At 38.1% G+C, this 25,006-nt stretch overlaps 1 protein-coding gene across 1 annotated transcript in view; it reads right to left on the bottom strand.

The window, feature by feature from the left end:
• Positions 1–25,006, bottom strand: part of TNNI3K (TNNI3 interacting kinase) — a 215,711-nt gene that overhangs the window by 60,309 nt on the left and 130,396 nt on the right. Inside the window, exons 18-20 of the mRNA XM_063298129.1 lie at positions 7,888–7,940; positions 5,591–5,643; positions 1,446–1,578 (exon numbers count right to left, since the gene is read on the bottom strand). Coding sequence (XP_063154199.1) covers positions 1,446–1,578; positions 5,591–5,643; positions 7,888–7,940 — 239 coding nt within the window. The remainder of the gene's footprint in view (positions 1–1,445; positions 1,579–5,590; positions 5,644–7,887; positions 7,941–25,006) is intronic.

Below are 25,006 nucleotides of genomic sequence, written 5' to 3'. Positions count from 1 at the left end.
GAAAAGATTTAAGAAATTAATGCCAGCAAAGCCACCAATAAAAATGAAAATAATTTGTTTTGCTAACAAGGAAAAGAGAGAAGGAAAAAAAAAAAGAACGAACTAAGGAAACAATAATAGTTCTATAAATGTCAGAAGATATGTGAATCTGGATTTAATAAGCTCTCAGGAGGAAGAAATATAAAGGAATTTTCTTCAGATTTCACCAGCAAAATATAAGAACATAGGGTCAATAAATATATAACTTTAAATGCATTGGAGGAATAATGACTCTGAAAAACTCAGCTAGCTCCAGTGGAAACATGGAATGGAGAGCTGTTGTACAAGACAAGTGATGCTAATTAGTGAGAATCAATGGATACATGTTAGAACAGGAAGATTCAGGGGAATTCTTCAGACTGCAAGCTTCTTGGTGTTTAGAAGACTGTAAAAGCATTTGGCTGTTAATAACAATAAGGAGAATCCTGAAAAAAACCATCAGTAGGGAAAGGCAGCTGGGCAGAAGGAAAAAGAAGACACTGCAGTTCTCCCCAGAGATGCTTCTTTCTCTGCCCCATGCCTTCTTTGTTAGCCTTCTCTGCAAGTCAGCTCCACAGAACCAATTTACAGCATAGACTTTCCTCAGCCACTACAGTAGGCTGATTTCCCCAGAAACCTCTTAGGTTCAGTTGGTGTTTGGTAGCAGCAACCAGTATTTGGATCCAAATGAAGTTAGTGAAATGTGCATGGTTTTCTTTTATCTTTTTTTTTTTTTTTAAGAATCACGGTCAGATTCCACCAAATCCACAGAAGGTTACTGATCACCCTCCCCCCACCCTCAGATCTTTAAAAGAAAATACAAATATCTTCTTAAATTGGCAAATGTTACTCTGCACTCAGATACAAATCCTGTGCTGAACAGGGAGTCAGCTAGATGATTTCCAAGGTCCCGCTGAAACTATACAATTCTAAAATGCCATAACTGACACTGGATCATCTAATGTCCAATTTTAGCTTTGAAGGTCCCCCAGCACAGGTGTCTGGTTGTGATGTCATAGAGACTTTTACACAAAAAGTGATGCAGGTACTTCTCTGCTTCTGTTTTGTGGTATCTTTTCACTGACATATTGTTATCTTTTAAACACCAATTCCTGCAGCAAAAGAACCATGTCATGCATCTGATGAGCTTAGTTCAGAAGAAGTACCAAAATGTCAGTAACAGCTCTTCACTCGCCTGTGTAATTCTTTTTCCTAGATGAGGTCCTGATTTCAAGGAGTACTGTGGCTTGACTGCAATACCCTGGCTCTACATTTTTTTTGTGAAAACTGAAACCTCCTCATATGAAACAGAATGAATAAATAAATAAAAAATAAGCATTCCTCTAAAGCCAAGTTAACGTTATTCACATGCAAACAGTTATTTTATTGTGCAACAATCTTGAAGTTAAACTGGCTCGGCATCTTACCTGGCTTCAGGTGAGCAAATGGAATTTCTCCTGTTAACAGTTCCCAGAGACACAAGGCATAGCTGAAAACATCGGCTTTTATGGTATACCGCGTACACTGTGTGAATACTTCAGGGGCCATCCAGCGCAGATTCTGTATATCAACACAACATCAATAATGCAAGAACTGTATGTTTTGTTCCTTCACAAGGGAACCATCTCTTCTCTATTTTATTTCTGTTTGTTTTCTGGTAATATGCTAACAAAATAATTCTATGAATGAAAGGAAAGAATGATGATTGGGTTGTTTCCATATTAAAACTAATTCATGCAGCAAATGCATTATAGATTGCATTATGAGATTCATTGCCTGCAAATATCCAGAACACTTTTCATTGTACACGTTTGTACTTTGAAATATAATTTTACTTAAGACTGTTTTCAATCAGGACTTCCAGTGGGGAAAATGGCTGACTGAACAGCTGTGTCCACGAGCTCTGTGGACAGAACTAACAACGTGGCGATTTTTTGGGCTCAAGCAAGTTTTTAGCTGAAGCCCAGAGCTTTTTCATGAATAAAGAAAAAGCTCAGAACCATCCCATCTGCTCTCCAAATTGCCGTCTTGTAGCTACAGCATTTGCAATGATCTGGTAAGAGACGATGGGAGGCGGGGAGATGATGGGAGGCGGGGATGTCACCATTTCCAACCCGTGCTTTAGCCTTAAAGGTCGAGCCACCCCATTTCTAAATCACCCAATTTATATATAATTTTTTTAGTTTTCATACTCTAAGAGAGGCTTTCTACAGAAAGAAGAAGCGGACTGTCTTGGTGCTTATTGTTATTTCTGGATTTAATTTTTAATTTTTTTTTAAAGTTTTGGCTTGTTTTCCCATTTAAATATTAAGGAGGACTAAGAAGAAATAATTGCCTCCCTTTTGCTATTTTTGTACTGAATTTGAAGGATTTAATATTCTCTTACACACAGAGTTTGCTGTTCTGAATTTCCAGCCTTCTGTTCACTTTCTCTGAGAGTTTCTTGTTAGCCCATTTTCCCTTGTCTCAATTTCATTTGGAATTTTTTCATTAACTCATTAACTCCTATCTGCGTGAGACAAGTATCTAGGGGGCACCATAAGCTACTGCCTGAAACTTGGAAGATTTCAAAGAGGGTTTTTCTGAGTTCCGTTGTGAGCTTAAGCAGACCTTCAAAGAGACCTTTCAGAGTGCTGTCAAGCTATTCTGCAGAATATTAGGGACATTGGGGAAGATATTATTTCTTAAGTGTGTCATCTGGCTGAAGATGTTATGGAGGAAGATGCAGATTTTGGCAAAGATGGAGATATTTCTACTGACAGTGAGATTGAAGTAATGCCAGGCGAAGACTACATTTTGGTGCTGAAGGGGTTCAAGCAACAATCTGAGCTGCAGATTGCAGAGACTTGGTTTTGGGGGGGAATGTTATGGCTTTCTGAGGGAATGGTATGGGAGAGAAGAGAATTTGTTTTGTGGGAGTTTCTTTGCTGAGAAGTCTGAGTTTTTAAAGGGGGCAGTTGGGCTGTTTGATTTTTGTAAGAAAAATGCCTTGTGTGTAATAGGGAGATATGTAAATGTCTTGGTATACTTTGAAGTGGGGTAAAAAATGAAGAATGTGTAATTGGATTGATAATGAGGCTATTATGATTTCATTTCTCTTTAAAGATTTGGATTAAGGTTTACTGAACTTCTTTTAAGGTTTGTTTGATTTGTAAGTTTTATAAGGTATCTATAAGGTATAATAATAAATTGCTTGGTTTTTAGGTTTAATAGGGTTAAGATTGTTGTAGTATTATTAATTATAAAAGTAGACAATTTATATGTTTTTATAATTTGATTTTTATTATAGTGGACAGAAATACTGTATATAGAATAGTGGTAGGAAGGAAATAATTAAATAAATGTTGTTTCTTGGGGGAGGGAAGTTGATATATATATATATATATATATATATATATATATATATATATATATATATTCTTTATACAAGGGGATGGAGCAATTACATTAGTGATTTTTATATGTGCTAATGGAAGGATTTATAGAAATAATGTGATCTTGGGTTGATATAGAGTAGGGGATTGATTATGGAAATTGCTGTATATTCTTGTTGAAGAAAGTCAGAAGTCACTTCTTTATGTAATCTTCAAAACTTTTTTTCTTGTGTTTTACACTTTTTTAGTTCTTTTTTTTCTTTTTGTAGTTTTTTTCTTTTTTGCAGTTTTTATCTTTGTTTCATACTTAATAAGATTCTTTAAAAAAAGAAGACTGTCTGCAACCAACTGTGCAACATGTCCTTTTAGAGAGGAGCAACATGTGTTCTGTGAGAAATATAGCATCCTAATAATGCTTACTGTATGTTCACTATCAGTTTCAGGCTTAGGCACAGTGGCCTCTGATAGGCTTCTTGGTCCGTTTTTAAGCCTTAGAAATGATGACCGTGTGTCGTGAGTACTGATGGTGAGCAGGAGGGGGCCCCTATCCAGGGGGGAAAACACATGCGTAGTACTGAGGAATTAAGCAGCCATTCAAAGAGACACAGATCAGACCCGCCCTAAGTTTCAGGGTTTATCTGTCTGGGTTTTTCCCACGCTTCTTCAGTTTGTTAGGATTCTGTTTAATGTAGCAGTAATAAACACTAGAGACCTACTCCTCATCTCAGCGTGATTTCTGACTGTTAGGACACCGTGCTCCTGAGCAGCTCAGTACTCGGAATGAGCCCCTGGCTTGATTCTTTGCAAGTGAGGATGGCATCAGCAACCCCTTTTATAATGACTACAGGTAATGACCATTCATTCAATGACCATTCAAAGTTATAATGGTACAGACAGAATGGTAGTTACAAACAGTCCTTGAAGTTATGGCTATTGTAGTGTCCCCGTGATCAAAATTTGGGCACTTGGCAGCCTGCCTGCATTTACAACTGCAGTGTGCGCTTCAGCTCCCCCCCCCCATCTCCCCCTCATCTCTGCCCTTTTGGCTGCTGGTGCTTTGCAAAGCTCTCAAAAGGCCTCCTCGAGGCTGTGGGAAGGCTGTGCAAGGGCCTTGCGAAGGGCCAGCAGTTGCCTTGACTGAGCACACCTCAGCAGCAGCAGGAGGAAGAAGATAGTGAAGGTCAGCAGGGGGCGGTGGGGGGCAGCAGGGGTAGGAGGTGGTGGCGGTGTGCAGGGCAGCCAAAAGTGCAGAGATGGGGGGAGATAGGTGGGGGGGAGTTGAGCCTGGCAGGACAGGAGATGGGTGAGGTCGTCACCTAACGACAGCCTAACAACTGCAACTGGGACCACCAGAACTGCTGTCACTAAGCAGTGTGGTAGTGTGATGTTTGGCCTTATGACTGCTTCACCTATTGACAGAAATTCCAGTCCTAGTTAGGTTCATTAAGCGAGGACTACTTGTAATGGCAAAGATCCTAGTTTTTCAGATTTGCAAGAAGGTTGACCAAGATATTTATATAGCAGCAAGAAATGAGGACATTTTCACAGGGTTCTGATTTAGTGAATTAGGCCAGAAAGTTTTGGAAATACCCACAGTGGCAATCAGCATGCTTAGGGGACATCTTCACTAAGGATAATCTGTGGGGCTTCCACAACTACAACTCAGTTCTCCACTCCAAGGCAACTGTTTCACACTCTACTTTGCAAAGATAATTTGAGAAAAGGGACTTTCTCAGAAAGGCAGCAATGTTGCAAGCTATCTGTGAGAATTCTCAGTACAAAATCCAACATTTTTTCTCTCTAGAGTTCTTCATGAAAGCTTGAAAAGGGTAAAACAATTATTATGTAAACAGGAGTGGGTGGGAAGCTTGTCCATCAAGAGTTACAATATGATTCTGAACTACAATTGCTAATACAAGCTAATATTAGGGTAATTACTGATGTAGGGTAGAAGCCCATTTCTGCATGCAAAGCAGAAAGAATTTTTTTTTACCCAATAATCTTTGTTGCTCTCAAGCAGTCTACCAAAAATTAATGTAGAAAAGAAACAGTGGAGCACACTAACGCTATACTGTAGCCTGGACCCTGGCAGAAGAAAATCTGACTCTTATCACTTATATTAGGTTTGGGATACACACACACAAACACACACACACGAATATGATAACAATAATGTTAAAGAGAAAAAAAAGGCAAACCCCAGGTTGTTTTGTCATATTGTCTTCATCCAGAGATTGCAGGAATCTTGATTCTGAGATTAAAAATTAAAATAAAACAAAGGGAGGAGAGTATTTAAATCAATATCACTTAGTGATATCAGATAAGCAAGTGGGAAAAAAGAGTAAGCAGCTATATGAAAAGAAAACAGAAATGCAGAAATACCATAGTATTTCAGTGTGATATGTTTCATAGAGTATAAGATTAATTCGTATAATTTTGTAAAACCACACATTTTTATTTGAGTACTTCAGTGATCGAGACCTCAACATGCTGCCAAAGACTAAAAACAGGTGCTTCAATCCAAGCTCCTTAACAGCATCACACATGATAACTCCTAATGCAGAAAACCCTGTACAGGCCCTTCTTATTTTTGGCATTGTTAAAGCCTTTTTATTTTAATCACAGTGTCCTTTGACATGAAGACCTACGTGTAAGAGTTACTAGATGGAAATGTTGTAAGTTTACAATCATGAACAAAACAAGGGACAAAGAATCAGTGGCATTTCGCAGACTTAATTTTTCCAGAAATGCCATTGGTTCCCACCTGTTATGGGTTGGAAGTACGTAGGGGTGGGTACTTCTGCAAAATATGTCCTGCTGCTCATTTCAGAGCCCCTGCTTTCAGTCAAAGGATATCGAAGTCCGGAACAGACTATATTAATTCTTTGTTCTTTATAATGGCCTTTGCCATTCCTTCACTCATTCTAATTAGTATTTATATACAGTATACACACACAAACACTATTTTCCCTGTATGTTATCAGGCTTAGAAGATCTGTGGGCAGCAACAGATGAACTAAGGGAAGAATCCCCTTGGCTGATTCAACTTCTGATATTTCTATGATTTTAAAGATTCAACCTGAACCTTCAAATAGCAACCTAAAATATATAACCCTGCATTTCTTTTAAAAAAATGTTTTGAAAATCTCCAGCTGAGAAGTTATAGTCCTATGCTTCCACCCTTGTGGAAACGGAAGGAAGACTTTCTCCTCCATAAGACCCACAAAAAAATAAAAATAAAAATCAGCCCATCGCTGGTTTAGCAGTCATGGGGAAAATGCCTTCTATTAAGTGGACTGATAGGGGAAGAACGGCTTGATCCATTCCTTCTTTATCAGGCCATTCATTGTTCTGCATGGAATTCTTGCTTTGCTAAAGCAATCTTCCTCACCAATCTAAGTACTTTTTCAATGTGTGGATTTCAACTCCCAGAATAGTTGATAATAGCTACCTGTCTTCTTGGACCTGCAATACTAAGAATATATATGGAATCGTAAAATATAACTGAAAACTCTAGGCTTGCCAAGAAACTGCTATCTGTGTAGTTTTCACTCATGTGCACGTAATCTTGAAAAACAACATGGAGTCATGTAATACTTTAAAAATTAAGGATAAAAATGATTATTAAATTTTCTTAAATTGTGTTACAAAGGCATCATAAACTTCCCCTGCCTATATACTGAGATGTATGTATGGGGATGAGGTGTGAATGAAGATAAGAATAACAGAGGAGATAACTCTCTGGCTGGGAGACAAGACTGTGTGGGTCAAATCTGCTTATATTTCTGTACTGTGAGAGATGAGGAGCCTATCCCTTCAACCTACCATTATGTGTAGCTTTTGGAGACAACAAGATTGTCTGCTCTTGATCCAGACTATTTTCCAAGTGTATCATAAGTGAAACATATGCAGAAATACAGTGTATCTTGAGAATGTTTTCCTACAGGTAATTTTAACTAAGTCTTCCTAAAAAAGGAAATTTGAATAATAGGACTGGCAAAATGGAGGCTATGGGTTTCATGGGCCTAGTCAGAACCCCATTTACGATCCCCAGAATCCCCCAAGAATTCTGCTGAACCACTAAATGAAGCGTAGAAGACAGCTTTCTTGTTCCATGAATGGAGTGTGGCTCTGAGCTCCATAATGTCATGCCCCAGAGAAGCTCTTTTTCGTACTTGCCATCATCATCATCATCATCATCATCATCATCATCATCATCATCTTACCTAGATTCTCTATATGTCCTTCCTGCCTAGAAAATGTAATCTAGGAATAGCAAGAAGTATCCTGAGATAGTTGTAAAAAACTTCCTCCCCAAACTGACATTTGGCAAATGGGTTTTTAATGACTCGCCAAAGTCAAGGATTTAAGAGCGACCTGTGACATGCTCTCAAAATTCTAAAGTGTCTACCAGTCCAAAGTCACTATGGCATCTTGTTTTGCTCTAGACTAGGGGAAAATGAACTGTGATTTCTTAAAATCCCCAATCTCTTACCTCCAAAATCAGCAACAACAGCGTGGCCATCTTCATACAGGAGAATGTTGTGACTGTAGAGAGAGGGGAGAGTATATGTATACAGTATATGTATATGTATATATACATATGTATGTATGTATGTATGTGTATATATATATATATATATATATATATATATATATGTATGTATATATATATATATATGAATGATTAAACATACAGAAACATAGAAATAATTTGTGCAAGACATTATGTCATGGTCTCACATACTATACCTCAGCAGTGCCTTTTTTTTTTTTACCAAGTAGTTTTTAAGGTCTTGCAGGTAGTTATTACTAGAAAATGCATACAGGCATATACTGTACACTACACACACACACACACATACACACATACATATTGTACATACATGAAAGCTTGACAGCTTAGCAAGTCCAAATGTCAGAGTCATTCTTTAATTAGTAAGTAGAAGAAGTATATTGCCTAATTAGTGGAAGATCATCTGTAACAGTATTATTAATTATGTGACAGCTTTACCTAGAAGGAATGAAGATGGCGACATTTGGGACTGAACCCAGTGATAACATTTTAATAAAATCAGAAGACCTGATTATCATCTCAGTTAAGCTCCACTCAGCTAAAGTGGGCCACTCCTAATTTACAGTGCCATAAATGAGTGTAAGAAAAGCCTGTGGAATCCAGCTGTGAGCAGACTACTGTCAACACCTACAAAGGCTTCCTAAGGAGAAGGATATTCAGAGCTGATTTCAAAAAGCTAATTTCTCTTTGAAAACTTGATTTAATTTCACAGACTCTTGTCACACATTCCTGGGATTTCTTTTTCTTCCTCTTTGTATAAAAGAACTATGAAGGATGTACATGGATCTTACCTCTCCATGACAAGGCAATCTTTAAAATCATTGCAGCAACCGCCCTGGGGAGAATAGCCTTCAGAAAGACTCTAGTTTGTAATGGGGGAAGCTTCTCCAATACATGCAGAAAATTTTTTAGCTCTGGAATAGCTTGATTGCATTAGCAGGTGTTAGTAAGTGAGCTTAATGAATATTGTGCACCTGCCTACTAGACTTCTTTCAGTGCCCCATGTTCTCTACTATGAGAGAATATCAAAATCTCTATTGTTTGGAGGAAAAGGAAATATTCATCTCAAAACGCAAATCTGCAATAGTTCAGTGTGTCAGTGGGGACAAGATTCAAACTGGCATGGTATTTCAAACATTTGCAAGCGAGGGAAAAGAGGCAGTCTTTTGCTACTAGAAGGTTACCTGCAGCCCCACTAACACCTGCCCTTGGCTTGCTGTCACTCAGCAGCATACGATGTTCATAAGATGGATAAGCTGGGAGATTTCAAGCTTACCCACCATTAACACAACTACATTGATGGAAAATAAGGGATGCTCCAGTTCATCAATTCTATTTGCATTTACAGGTAGTCCTTGCTTAATGACCACAATTGAGACCAGTATTTCAGTTGCTAAGCAAAGTGTTTATTAAGTGAATTCGACCTGATTTTATGACCTTTTCTGTGGCCATCATTAAGCGAATCACTGCAGTCATTAAGCAAACCGTTTGGTTGTTAAGTAAATCACACAATTCCTCATTGATTTTGCTTGCCAGAAGCCAGCTGGGAAGGTCGAAAATGGTGATCATGTGACCACGGGATGCTGCAATGGTCATAAATGCGAACCAGTTGCTAAGCGCCCAAATGGTGATTACATTAATGTGGGGATGCTGTGATGGTGTGTGAGCACCAGTTGTAACTTGTTTTTTTTCAGCACTGTCATAAGTCTGAACCATCACTAAATGAATGGTTATTAAGTGAGGACTACCTGTATTTCTGTTGAGACTTTCATGCTCATATATTCAGATACAATTACTTAGCTGAACTGTAGAATAAATTCCTACAACTGAATCAAAGTATGTAGCATATAGCTGGCCTGTCCCAAACCTTTCATTCCTTTCCTCTCCTTCTTAATGCAATATATGTATCCAGATGATGATACAATCCACAGGCTAATTAAACTCTGAAATGGCTCTTGATGTGCCTAAAAGGCATAAGAGCAAGAAGCAATTGCAGGTGCTATTTAGTAAGCCTTAATAAGGTTGGGACCCAGTTTCATACCACATTTCTCAGAAGTGTCTATCTATCCATAGTTACTCTGAAGTGTACAAAGTTCAGCAGTTAAATAAATTTAAAATACATTTTTCATATTGAGTTTCATCTTCAATATATCCCAAAGCAAATATTTCCACTGTATGGCGAATCTTGCTCTTCAGCCTGTTTAAATCACCCCTTCCTGTTGAAATCTAAAATGGCATCTCTGCCATCATCTGTTTGATGGTTCAGATAGTTATCCCTCTGCTGATGAATTTTGCCTTCCTCATTACTTTTAACTCCTAGCGATGCTTACTGTGTGCATATCTCCCTTTTTCTTTTTTAAATGTATGGCTGTTTTTGAATGTAGTCCGTCAAAAGTTCCTGACTTTAGATCTTGCCTTGTCCTTGATCACACATTCTGTTTACTCTCCTTCCTATTAATTGGCCAGCTTGACAGGGCACAGATACTTAATATTAGCTGAGATTCAAGCTTCTAGTTTTGATATGACTTTGGTAGCCAATGAGACTGTATTCCAGCTGAGTGCATATGCTAGTTGCAGTATTATAGAGACGGGAGGCCCCAAATAGTTACTTGTAAAACAACTCCCCATCCTACTTCGCAATTGCTGAGAAGATACTGAAATGAAGCAAATAAACAGAAGATGCAAATGATTGCAGACCTTGCTAACATGGATGCTTTTAAAGATAAGTCTGATCATCACCATCCAATTTAGGCATAGCTTATCCTTGCTTCTCCCTGATTAAATTTAGCCCATTTTTGTAACGCTTCAACAGGACTCCTCTTTCCTTCCCTGTTAAGTTATTCATCCCTTTTGTTATTTCCAGTTTTTGTAGCCTTCTTCCTTTCCCCTTTTCGGTACAGGTTCTCTTCTTCTTAATCCATGTCTTTTTTAAAACTACTTCTAGAAAGAAAGGAACATGTGAGTATATGTATGTGGCTACTTGTGTGTGAAAGTGGCTTCTGTGGCAGAATGGTTGGTATATGCAGATGGGAAAATGTGGCTTTGGCTGATGTGTATATACACATACATACAAGTATCTTTCACACACACATGCACACACATAAGGGGAGGGATATTCAGCATTGGTTTCATCTGGTGCTGGCAGTGCTAAACTGACAAGGTTGGAAAGCTGGGCAGCACACGGGAGTTTTTTCTGTACTTACAATAGTTTTGTGGGGTAACTGTCTTAAATTCAGAGTTTTCTTCCTTTTGGATAGATATTTCTCTGTGGTCCACTGGACATTTGTTTAACTTAAGCCTTTTTTACACAGATAATTTTTTAAAATGTAAAGCTTTATCATTGATTCTAGGTAACTGCTTCTTCCTCTTATATAGTTCATATTTTTCCAAAAGAATTGTCCCCGAAAGGCATATAGTACCTCCCTGCCATACTGAGAAAATTAGGCATCCAGTGAAGTGGGATCACTTTATGATGCACTACAGAAAGCGATTAACCTGTATGAGTGAAGAGGCATAGCCCCTGGCACATTGGGAAACTCTCCAAGGGTTAACTACTCTGTGAAAATTAGATTTTATTTTTAATCTCATCACATCATTAAAACATTAGTTTATGAACACATCTGCCCAATGTGAGCGTGCTCAAAAACAACTGAGATCCATGGAAAATGCAGAAGATATTTCAGGAGTTTGGCAATAGCCTCAAGCATTAGGAAATCTATCATCCACTTAAAGCTCAGTACTGGCAGTCAACACATGGAGGAAGCAATGTGTAAATGCTCCTTCACCCAATCATGTGGAAATTATGCAAGGCAGAGAGGGTACAATTTTGGTAAAAAATAACTGCAAATGGTGCTGTCTGGAAATTATGGGTGCAGTAGACACACAATTCTGGAGCATGCCAATGCTGTATTAGAGCATATTAGAGAGTATGACAGGCAACCTTTCATGACTTGGAGGTGAACTTAACAATTTGTCTGTGCATGTCTGGGTACTACACTCGGTTTGGCAATAGTATAATGACATTGTTGGAGGAAAATTCTGAGAGTGCCTTGGACTGCAAGAAGATCAAACCAGTCCATCCTCCAGGAAATAAAGCCAGACTGCTCACTTGAGGGAACAATATTAAAGGCAAAACTGAAATACTTTGGCCACATAATGAGAAGATAGGACACCCTGGAGAAGGTGCTGATGCTAGGGAGAGTGGAAGGCAAAAGGAAGAGGGTCCGACCAAGGGCAAGATGGATGGATGATATTCTAGAGGTGACGGACCCATCCCTGGGGGAGCTGGGGGTGTTGATGACCGACAGGAAGCTCTGGCGTGGGCTGGTCCATGAAGTCACGAAGAGTCGGAAGCGACTAAACGAATAAACAACAACAACAACATAATGACATGATGCAAATGATGGGATTTCAAGGGTGATTTTGGGGAGTGGTTTGATGGCTGGATGAAAGGTGGAGTGGGGAGATGTATTTAGCTTTTCCAGTGGAATGGACACCACTGAACACTAGATCCCTGCTAGAGACTGACAATGTGGAATGGGCTTTGATGAAGTTCACAACAGCTATTATAACTGATGTCTGCAGGGAGGGTCCAAATAGGCAAAGATGGTGGTCTCAGTGTTGTGAAAGCCCCACCTCTTCCTATGTGTATGAGGTATCAATGCACTAGAAAGGGGTGGGGCTTCAATCATGATGCCATGACTGCCACCTTGCCACTTCCCCCCATCCCCAAGATGCTGCTGGCTATTATTAGCAACTAATCCTATCCTAAATACCATCTCCATATTTTGAATCTATAAATCCTATAATAAAACATTACATGAAAGTAAATTGCTTTTGTCTACTTTGATTTGCCACATTTCCCCCCAATATCTCTAGGTAACCATAAGACAGAAAGAGAAAGTAGAAAGATAGGACCAACTTTTTTTCTATATTCCTTACACTGTTCATAGTTTCATAAGGTTCTCATTCCATCCATTAATATACTATTCCTTTTTCATTTCAAAAAGTGCTTCTGTCTCTAATACAATTGCCTTTTTCTGCATCTTTTCCAATGTCTGTATATTCAGCAAGGCTTTATTAGAGATCAGCCTAACTCCTTTTTGACAGTAAATTAGTAGGACTTCATTGCTGCTAATATGTTGCTTTTATTTTTTAAAAAAGTATGTACATTAACCTAGATGCCTTGTCCTTCTATTTGTTTATCATTTTCCCCACTATCTGAATTTCACTTGATGGCTCCAAACATACTGTAAATAGTACAAGTGAAAACAATGCATTAACCATACAGAGTGAGTAAAAACAAAATTGATTTCAATTAAATCTTTGAAACCATAGCAACAATAATTTCCAATAAAGGTAAAGAATAGCAGAACCCTAACTTTCTGTACATCTGTCAGTGGAGGTGTATTTAAGGCTTACTGCTAAATCTAGTGGATTTGTCCTGTAGCCACTGGGACTGAAGAGGTGAATTATGAGATTTGTTTTGTGGTTAAACCCATTTATTGAGGGTAATATGAACAAAAATGCTTTCCTCTTTGCTTCCAGTTTACTTAACACTGGGGAATGCAACAGGGGGAGTTATAATGCCAAGGAATAAATTTCAACTCTATACATGCATGCCATTGATAATAGCATTTCTCCCAAGAGGCTCACAAGTCTCAAGAAATAAGCTATAGAGAGCTTTCGCATGATAATCTTGGACCTTGTTGAAATACTGAGTTAAGAAGAGTACATATACAATAAACATAAATTTTGTACTACTTTAATAATCATAGCTACCTTCAAAAATTCCAACAACTGTAGTTGGATGACAATCTCCAGCATGCCTTATAGAAGATAGATGCAGGAATAAAGGTCTCTTTACACTGACAACATAGCAAACCGTGATGACACTAAAATGGATACATATGTGCAGTGATATTATGCAAATGCAGGCATCACAAACTTGCATCCTGATGTCTGATGCAAGTACATAACTCATGGCATTTGCATGACTTATGAGTTATTTGCATTTGTACATATTTCATTGTTTGATCTCCTTCTCATTCTCCTGGCAGATCCCCTGCCTCCTTATAAGTCTAGCTCCTAAATTAATGTTATGGAAGAAAAATTATAATTAAATAATAAAACATCCTTATTCAACTAAAAGGTGAATTTAGACATTTTGGAATTCATATATTAACCAGGTGAAATATTATCCCTTGTGTTAGAAAAAAAATAAAATTTTATCTCTATTACTAGCTTCATCAGGTAGTCATTAAAAAAAACAACTATGTAGGATTACTGAGAATTAACTGAGTTTATTTTCATGTAAGCTTGCATAAGATTTCAGGTTTTATGTACTTATTTCAAAGATGTATTGGCCAGAAAATACAATATGACTACATTCATACCACACTCTGAATCACTGTTTAGTTAACTATATATTACCCAACAGGTCAGTTTATGGCTACATGTGTCATCAGAACCCAAAACACCGGGTTAAATGACAAATTTAAGGACTCCCTCAAGCTCCTTCAACTCAAAAATGACCATATGGATGCATCCACCTACTTTCCAGGGCAATAACTGAAAATAGGCAACACATGCAGGTTCATACAGTATGTCAAACAGCCTTTTTTTGTGTGTGTTTTTGGTGCTACTACACCAAAAGTAAAACAGGGAGGGTAGAAGTGCTTCTAGTCACATGACCTGAAATAACACCTGTATTTGAAAGTCACCCTATTCTCCCTCAGATTAATAGTTCAGAGTTGTGCAAACTTTCCATAGGCTGCTGCTTTTCTTAACAACCCAGGAGCAGCTCTGGAAAATAATGTCAGGCATTTTGAAAGAAAGACAAGCGCAAAAAACCTCTTTAGCCTCACAATGGAACCATTCATGCACGAGAGTGGCAAATTGTCAATGCATCTTCTGAAATGACAAAATCCAATATGTAAGATGAAATTACTTAATTAAGATTCAGACATCCCTCATTTACTATTACAACTGAATTTGCATTTATTTATTTGCTCTAAGGCACTCACCTGTTACACATGCTGTAATCCCATCCATAGGCCAGTTCTTAGCACTCATTTCTATTTACTGGTTTTATTTATGGATGCCAAAAATAATAAAAAAGCAACTTTGAGGATGTGAAAAGTGCCTCCCCCTCACCGCCCCCCAAAACTAGAAGTATCCAGTAATGGGGATAAAGGGAAACAAATGACTTGCAAGGGTGCTGTTTATGCCTCATTCTTCCCCATGTCACCTTCTTTGCTTTCCATTCTTTCACCATCACACTCACTATCTCAGTTCAAAGAAAGTGTTCTGGTTCCTTCCCATTAGCTAAACCGATTAAAGAAACCATCCTATCCCCTACCTCTCCCATATTTACACAGTTTCAGCAGTGCCCCACATTCTAGTCTACGTCATGGGCGTAGTGCTGTTATATCAAGTTAGGGTCAGTAAATGAATGCTATTTGTTTTCAAATAAATTGGTTTTTTGTTTCTCCACTTGTTCTTAGTTGTGTAATTTGCTTCTGGGTATATGTATGTCAAGAGGTAGCATTGAAAGGTCTAGCTCAAACTACAAAAATTTGATCGAGCATAATTGATGTCTGGTGAGTTTGCTTTGAGGTTTCGTGCAGCAGTACAGGTCAGAACTGGGACTGTAAACAGTACTGATTCTGTGCCAATATTTACTTGCTGTGGTACCCAGTTAGTACTGATAGTTTTTCAGTTTTGACAGCACAAAACTTGCCAGCAAAATTTAAGAAGAAGAAAATAAACTGTGTTTCCAGTTGCTATTTATCTGGGCCATCTTTTGTCCTGGCTTATGCCACTTAAACTTCCAAGGTCAGCATTGTCAATGTCATTACAATCACTTATATCTGATGTGACAGAAGAGGCAGAGTGCGTTTGGACAGAAAGGGAGAAATGAGAGTAAGTAAAGCAGAGGCAAAAAGGTCTAGAGAGGTTAAAAGTATAGAAATCAGGGCATTCAGACATATAAACTTTTTCGTTGAAAAGACACAAGGGAGTCAATAAGCTTTAGCATCAAATGGAGGAATGTTCCACCTGCAGAGCTGTTGCTGTACAAGAAGCTTTCATTTACCCAGAACAAGCCTTGATGTACTTCATCACAACAGCCTCATCTTTTGGCAATTTCGCAACACAAAACCGGGCTCACCCTATCTCTACCAAATAGAAGCTTCAAGGATGCATCTCATGAGCCTCCAACAGTTTAAACTGATTTGTATCTGAGGATGTACCAAAAACTGGAGGAGGAGGAGGAGGAGGAGGAATGTTCAAAGGAAACCACAGTGGCTTAGAGATACTTGTTTCTCACACCCTTATGGCTGAAATGTATAATCACTTTTCATATACACATAGCCCCTCCACAAAAATAAACTGCTGCTGCAGAGTTTGGAACAACTGTACGAGCTTTCTATTTACATTTCAGGTGATGAACAGATCTGAAGCCATGCCGGAGGGTTCCAGTGTTCCTTGACTACAGGATGGTGTAGCTAATTAGGAGCTGGAGGGCTATGCTTTTGCCCAGCTCAAAGGCAGCCCCCTTAAGAAGTGCTTATGCTTTTCTTTTCATCTTTGTACTCTACCCTGGATACGAGACAGCTTTTCACCCTGAAATTTTAAAGCTTTTTGAACTTTGTCAAAAATAATTTCATTTGCGATGACATTTACAAAAGAATTACAGACTATTGTACACCTACTACAGAATGGGATAAAACCAAACAGGAATGACAAGAAAAGAAATGCAGTTGATTACACAGGGCAGTGTAATTATCACTAATTAATTAATAACTCATGAAAAATGAAAATTTATCTGCAATATACAAAATTAAAACTTTTGAAGAGTGAAATAGGTTCTGGCATTAAATGTGTAGTCATTTCATGGTAAGTTGTATGTTTATACTATCTGTAGAATAAGCTGTATGGTAGATTCTCAATTTCTCACTGTAATCTTTCACAGAGAAATTTGGTATATGACACTGCTATGGGTTTTACTTTGAATATATAATTGCTATTTAAGATACAGCTCAAATATTCCTGAATTTCTAAATCATAATGCAGACTGAATTACTTGGTAGTGATGAAAAGAAATATCAAGTATAGGAAAGCAGGTAATATATGTATCTAGTTGTTCCTCAGCAAAGAGCTTACTGTCCTGCCACACTGTCATACTGTCTTTTTAGAATCTAAACATAGAATTTCTTAATGGCTCAGGAAGTCGAATTTCTTTCTCAGAGCTAATGATAATGAGATATATTTTTCTGGCTGCAGAGATGTATCTGGAGTGCTTAAAGGCCATCACAGCCTTCAAGGGCTGGGATTCTTCTCTGATTTGATTTGAAGTAGCAGATCTGCTGCTTCTCAAGATTGCATGTCAACTTGTGCTTAATTTACTGGGCTTGAGTTCCTAATTCTCTCTTCTCCAGAGGAAGTCGAATGTGAAGAGAACTATTTCTGGGGTCCTTATCCTTTCATAAAATAGAATGCATAAACCTGTATGAAGTATCATTTTGCCTTGCCTTGTTGTCAACTTGAACAATCTACTTATAGATTAAAAAAAAAAACACGGTGATGGAGAGGGTAGAGGAAAAATAGCATTCCTTTATAGCAAACCTCAATATGTTTACGTACAACATCCTCCCTAATTTACCTCCCACACAGGAAGGCCTGACAGAAACACAGTATGTATACATTCTTTCTTAGTATGTATCTCAGCTGTAATAGTTCTTCACACAATACGTTTATGGAGTCACTGAGAAGGGTTCAGCCATGAAGTAATTTTGGGGCTTCCTAATTAGATCTGCATTATCAGAGATGGAAGTTATCTCTTAATTGGACAATAGTCAATCTTCCTTAAGGGCTGGCTTTCACTTACTGTATCTGAGCATTCTATAAAATAGACTGTAACTCCCAAGAGAAAAAAGGAAGATACTGTATATATAAGGGGAAAAACAATCTACCTCTCCTAATGAGAATTCTGTCTTAAACAATCCTATCCACAAATCTGCATGTATTCTGGAGCCCAATCCTACTCCTGCAAATAATATGTAACTTACTTACTGCATATAGACTGGCTTTCGTGATTTTCTTTAAAATTCTATGTGGGATCTTCCATGATTTCCCTTTATCATCTTATATGTTCCTATTTTTATATCTAGGGATTGGGCTGTATTGTTTACAAAGTGAATTTCTCATTACAGTAAACTCTCTTTCATATGCAAGATGTGCGATTGTTCTTTTAGGATTCTGGGCCTAGAGTAGGAAATTCTAAAGAGTTGCACTGAACTGAAAAGTCCTTGATAGAAAGGTTTATAGCTCCCCAACTGGATAGACTAGTGTTTGCATCAAAACTGACTGCAGGCAACTTATCAGGATTACTTTCTACTTGAGGAACTGCATTTCCTTGAATATTATTAACGAGCCGCGTATTGTTAAGGAGAACCAGCAGATCTTTAAATCCCTTCCTATGCTTTCTAGAGATAATTGTGTCAAATGTTTGGATCAGCTTATGCCATTCATTGTATTTCAGCCCTTATCCATTGTTCATTGCAAAGGACATGCTCCATTAATCCACGAAGAGTACAATGTTTCCTTAAAGGCTAATTACTAGGGCGAGGATTTCTATGACATGTCATATTTTTTCTGGAACCTTTATTTGAATTTATAAGTAAGTTAAAACATGTTTTAGAGTAATCTCGTGAGAATTAGATGTTCTTTATTTTGCCTGAAAAGTCATATTTTGACTTTTTAAAAGTGTTGTCATATTTCTGCTTAATTTTCTAACAAACGTCATATTTTGGTCATATTTTGGTCATTGGCAACCCTCCTGATAATCCAGCAAGTTCGAGCCAGCAAAGGAAGTGAGAATTTGGCTGTTTTTTTTTTTCTTATTTGCTCCCCAACTCAGGGAGGTGTGTGTGTGTGTGTGTGTATGAGAGAGAGAGAGAGATGGGAACAAAGGCTTCTCCCCTGACCAGGCCTGAAAAAAAAGGTGAGAGTTTGCCTGTTTTGTTTTCTTTTTCTTATTTGCTCCCCAACTCAGGGGTGTGTGTGAGGGAGGGAGGGAAAGGGGAAAGGCTTCTCCCCTGACCAGGCCTGAAAAAAAGGTGAGAATTTGCCTGTTTTGTTTTCTGTTTCTTATTTGCTCCCCAACTCAGGGCTCTCTCTCTCTGTGTGTGTGTGTGTGTGTAAGAGAGAGAGAGCAACCTTTTTTAAAATGATTTCAGCAGGCAGAGGCTTCTCCCCTGACTAGGCCTGAAAAAAGAGTGAGAATTTGCCTATTTTTTTTTCTTTTTCTCATTTGCTCCCCAACTCAGGTGTGTGTGTGTTCAAGGTGGTGGAGTCACATGAGAGCTGCAATCTGATTTCAACATGCCTAAAAGTAGATGTTCAGCGAGTGTGAAATTACAGCATCTTGTTCAAGAATTTGGGGAGCAGATTTTCAGTAGCGATGGTGATATTTTGTTTTGTAAATTGTGTGAAGTTAAGGTATTGGCTCCAAAGTATTTTAATATTCAACAACATTGTGATACTGTGAAACATAAGAGCTGCTTAGTAAGCTTTACCTTCACTGAGAACAGGCAATGTCTCCTTTTTGAGAGAGCTTCTTCTTCAACTGCAGGTTCATCAAATACCCAGTCAGAATTTTGTAAGGATCTCTGTACAATGATGGTTACTTCAGATATTCCCTTAAGGAAATTAGGTAATGATAGCCTCAGGCATTTTTTGGAGAAGTACACCAGTCATCCAATTCCAAATGAATCAACTGTAAGGAAAAATTACATCTCTGCCTGCTATGAATATGTGTTAGAAAAGATAAGATCTGCTGTTGACAAGAATAAGATGTGGATTTCAATAGATGAAACAAGTAATAGAAATGGAAATGATCCATATCACATGCCTTGCACATGGTTTACACAGAGTGGCCAAAGAGATTCGAGGCAACTATCCTGATGTAGATAAGATAATTTCGAATGGGAAAAATATGTTCATTAAAGCTCCACTTCAAGTACAAAAGTTCGAAGTAATTGTTCCTACTTGGCTCTCCCTCCCCAACCTGTCGTGACATGTTGGGGGACTTGGCTGGATGCAGCTATGTTTTATTTCACAAATTATGCTTCCTTGCAGCAGATAGTTAAAGAATTTGACTGTTGTGAATCTTCCTCCACCAAGAATGTGCAAGATTCCTTTTCGGAAACCTTGGCTGGAAGCATATATAGGATCTAACTTCACTGGATTATCAAGAGCAATCACCCACCTTGAAACTGTAGGAATGGAACTTAGTGATGCACTGAACATTGTAAAACAAACTGAGAGTGATTTAAAGCAAGCAAAGGGGAAAGTGGCTGAAAAAAATAGTGATAAACTGCAAAGAGTGCTGCAATCTAATCTGGGTTATTCAACACTTTGCAAAATAAGTAATGTTCTAAATGGACTCAAAGCAAAATTTGAAGACTTTGAGCCAGAAATTTCTCCAGATGAGTTTGCTTTTTTCAAATTTGTTCCTATAACCTCTTGTGATGTCAAACGGAGTTTCTTCAGATAAAAGAACATACTGGTGGACAACAGAAGGAGTTTTGAGTTTGATAACCTCAAGATGCACGTGGTCATTCACTGCAATTCTGCTGTTAATGAAAACTAATCCAGGGATGACCATTTTACTCTCAAAATGTTCATCTGATTCCTTCAATACTAGCACTTCTGCACTGGAAGTGAAGAAGAATAAACATTTTAATTTGTGTGTGTGTGTGTGTGTGTGTGTGTGTGTAAGCACAGATTTTAAAAAAATTGGGTGCTAATTTCAGAAAAATTGTAAAGTCATATTTTCGCTTTAAAAGTCATATTTTGGTTTCATTGGTCCTATTTAAACAGTTTTAAGGTCATAAATGCTTGCATATTTCTAACATTTTTAGGTCATAGAAATCCTCACCCTACTAATTACAATAAGATACCACACTTTGCCTAGACTGATTTAGCTATGTTGTGGCCAGTGATTCCATGGATCCATTTGGGCATGCTACATGCAGGAAAGCTTTTCATATGAAAATATATAGAAAGAGAAAAGCATCACATGATAGTTTTACTTTGCAAAATGCTATGCTAAATAATAACAACATGCACAACTTGTTCAGGAAAATACCAGAATGTTCCCTTTTCCCAAGCCACACAGGTCAAACCACTCCAGCTATTATCCGCAAGTGAATCTTTCAGAACAGTAAACACTTGTAATATTCTGGGTATGGTTTGGCCCTGCAACAGGCTCAGACTGGAATGCCAGACAGGCATGATCCGAAATAGAAATGAAGTATTGCATTTCCACATCACTACTAAATAAACATAGTTTCATTATAACATGTATCTTCTGGACCTTTGCACTGATAAAGCTTTACTAGAATGCATAGTAAAACATCTGCAGCACTCATGATCCACACTTTGGTCTAGATCCTCCTGAGCCCAAAGAAAGTATGGACAGAGAGCCTGGGCTACCACTATTCCAAGAACACATGTATCTTAATCCCTTAGTAATACAGCTATGGATTTCATTTGCTTTCCCAAACACTTAAGATTTTTTTTTCCCAAACAAGGCAGTAAGGATGAACCCTGGCAAGACTGAGTGGCTCCAAGGTTTTGGGCCTTCTAGATCTGCAAATTTACCATCTTTGGTACTGGATGGGGTTGTACTACCCCAGACAGACCCTGTGTGCAATCTGGGGGTCCTTCTTGACTCTTGACTCCTGCTCAAGGAGCAAGGAGGGCCTTTGCACAGCTTTGTGTTATGTGTCAGTTGCTTCCCTTCCTGGATCATGAGGCTCTATTAATGCCTTGGTCACCTCTAGTATGGATTACTGTAATGTGCTCTACATGGGGCTGCCCTTGAAGAGCACCTGGAAGCTTCAGCTGGTGCAGAATGCGGCTGGGTGGACAGTTATGTGTGCCCCTAGGATGGCACATGTTACATCTCTCTTCTGTGAGCTGCATTGGCTGCCAGTTTGCTTCCAGGTGCAATTCAAGGTTTTGAATATTTTTGCTGGTTTTGACCTTTAAAGCCCTACATGCGATGGGACCAAGTTATTTGAGGGACCGTCTCTTCCCGGCTACATCTACCAGGAATGCTCCGGGTCCCATCTCCTAAGGAGTTCCATCTGTCAGGCCGCAGGCAATGTGCCTTTTCTGTTGTCGCCCCTGCTCTCTGGACCATCATTCCCCCTGAGGTAAGGTTAGCTCCATAACTGCTAGCCTACTGGAAAGCCCTTAAAACGTGCTTCTTCCATCAACCTTGATGATCCCGTGGCAAACCTGCAAGATGGCTGTATGAGGTTAAATGATTGCTGCTCTCTTCAAGCTTGTGGTTTTCCATGTTTTTATTTTTATTTAAGTTTGAGCATTTGTTGAATTGTCATATGGTTTTAATTGTTATTATGCTTGTAAGCCAGCCAAAGCTACATTTTGTGAGATAGATACTATAATTTTTTGCTAAATAAATAAATAAATAAGGATCACAACTCTCTGTTGCATAAATGAAGTCATGCAGATTCAGCTCACAGAAAGGCAGTGTGGTGTAATGGATAAGATGTTAGACTAGGAGTGGGGAGAGTAAATTTCTAGTCTACCTTCATCCACAGAAATTTAGTGGGTGACTTTTGGCCAGTCCTTCTCTCTCAGCCCAACTTTCATCACTGGGTTGCTGTTATGGAGAAAAACAGATATTGGGTGTGTGTGTGTGATCTGTATGCTGCCTTGAGCTCCTGAATGAAATGTTGGATATAAATCAAATAAAATAAATCAATAAAATACCTATTGATTCAAACAAATAGTGATTTCCTGATTCAATTCTGCATTTTAAACTTTCTGCTTGTCCAAAATGATCAACTGAACTTTTCTGAAAGGCACATTCTGTGTTAATATTAATTGATATTTTATGGTTAACAAATAGAAAACCCACAATTTTGGGTCTCAATTTATTTTACTGATTTATTCTGATTTTAAATCTCTCATGCAGAAAAAAGTGGATAGGTGATGTTCTCTTTCCTACAGGAAATGCCATTTTAGCCAAGTTACTGATATCACAGAGACAATAAGGACTTTGTTTTCAAATCACGTGCTATTCCTGAGGGTTTTTTTTTTGAAAAGTCTGAGTTCATTGATTTTATTTCACTTCCTATTTCCCTTTATAGTATTTTTACTTCCTATTTTCCTCTGTGATAACAACTGGTAGTAGGGTCAATTTCTATTTTTTCATAGGATAACAGAGATAGTCAAATCAGCACCTACAGAATTTACATACACAACTAGCTTTGAAAATGGAGCTGCTAAGATTTAGTATTCTAAACGTTCTAAAAGTTAGTATTCTGAGGATATCAGTTTCTTCAGTTTACATTGTGTGTTATGAGTACTTTATATTTTACACTCACCCAGCTCTTCAGAACTATTTTTGTTCTTGAAGAAATGTATTTTTTTTATTTGACCATAATGTGTTTTATCCTCCCAGTAGTGCAAGTCTGGTGCTCCCAAAGCCATCAACACAAGATGTGAATTTTGGGGGATGATTTACAAATGCTTGCCAATAGTTCTCTGAGATATTCCCTCATTAATCTACAGCACAGCTTTGGATGGGAAAGGACTGGTGAAATGCATTGCCAGTTTTACAGATCAGGGGATAGGTATGCTGGATGGTGTGGCAAAGATGCGCAATTTGTAGAAATTATCAGTCATTTTTAAACATGGGAAATGTTGTTACCGACACAATCATCTTACATTAATGTATGTACTGATGTGCTGTTATTATCCTAATAGAAAATGCCAAAAATAATACAAACGTTATTGTGTTACTTTGCAGTACTTCAGTTACCAGTTTAGCACTTAGAACAGATTAGCTGTGTCCTAATTTGTCATCTAGAATGGTGGCAGTGCTAGAAAACTGAAAGATTCAACTGCTGTCCTTTGCATGTTCTTCATGTACCTTTAGTTCCTTTATCTGGCATATTGGCCTGCTGCCATTCTACTTACCTGGCCCATAACAATGCTTAGGTCACAAATGGCCAAATTCTGTATTTTCCAAGAACGTATTGGTTTCCAGAAAATTACCTAGAGCTGGGGATATATTTACAGTTTAAGTCCTCATACAGAGTGATTGGGCTATACAGTAAAAAGGAGGGTGTTTTCCCAAACACTCCTTCTCAGTTATTTTCAGTTGTCGCCTTTCACATTATGTGGCCAACTCATTATGTGGTCTACAATCTGTAAAACACCCTATTAAAATATTTGCTTTGTCTTACATGTCAATCAGTATGAAAGCATTTGCCATTTGGATGGTATATAGATTAATTAAATGGCTATAGTAAAAATTCTAAGTGAGCTAAAGAAAAACTTGTAGACAAAAATATCCTACTTAAAATATGTATGGAAATCCAGGTTTTCTTTCATATGAGTCAAACTGCGGCAATTGTTTCTCACACTGGATTCGTATTGCATGGGGCCAATGGCAAACAAGATAAAATTGCTTCACCAGCCAGATTTGACCTATTTCATATCTAATTAATTTTGAATGTTTATGCTCCAATTATACTTGAAAATAGATTTTTTTTTTCTGGGTAGAAGCAGACTTTGTAATAGTGGTACCCATATGTAATACAACCCATTTTGCAACACCTTGTATTAATATTGAATTGCCCATTAATAACAGGAGGCATTTATAGTCTAAGAAGTAATTTATATTCCATAAATTGTTTGACTGCTCAAACACTCATGAGGTGAACACAAAGGCTGTTAAAATGTCATTAAATTAATTGGAAACATGGCAGTAGTATACTTTAGACCAGGATATAAATTTGGCAATGGTTCAGTGGTCACATGTTTTCATGCTCTCCTCCCTATCACAGCCCAAGAAGAAACCTGTTTGGGAACGTGACTCAGTGCTAGAGCTGCATGTCAAGTACACCCTGACCTGGTTTCACTGAAAGGAGATTAGTTCAGGGAGAAATCTGAATTCAGAAGGTCAGGCAGAAGTTACAAGAAATCATGGTAG

Source organism: Candoia aspera, chromosome 3 (assembly GCF_035149785.1).
Source record: "Candoia aspera isolate rCanAsp1 chromosome 3, rCanAsp1.hap2, whole genome shotgun sequence".
Classification (NCBI taxonomy): Eukaryota; Metazoa; Chordata; class Lepidosauria; order Squamata; family Boidae; genus Candoia; species Candoia aspera.
This window is presented reverse-complemented; position numbering and strand designations above follow the sequence as displayed.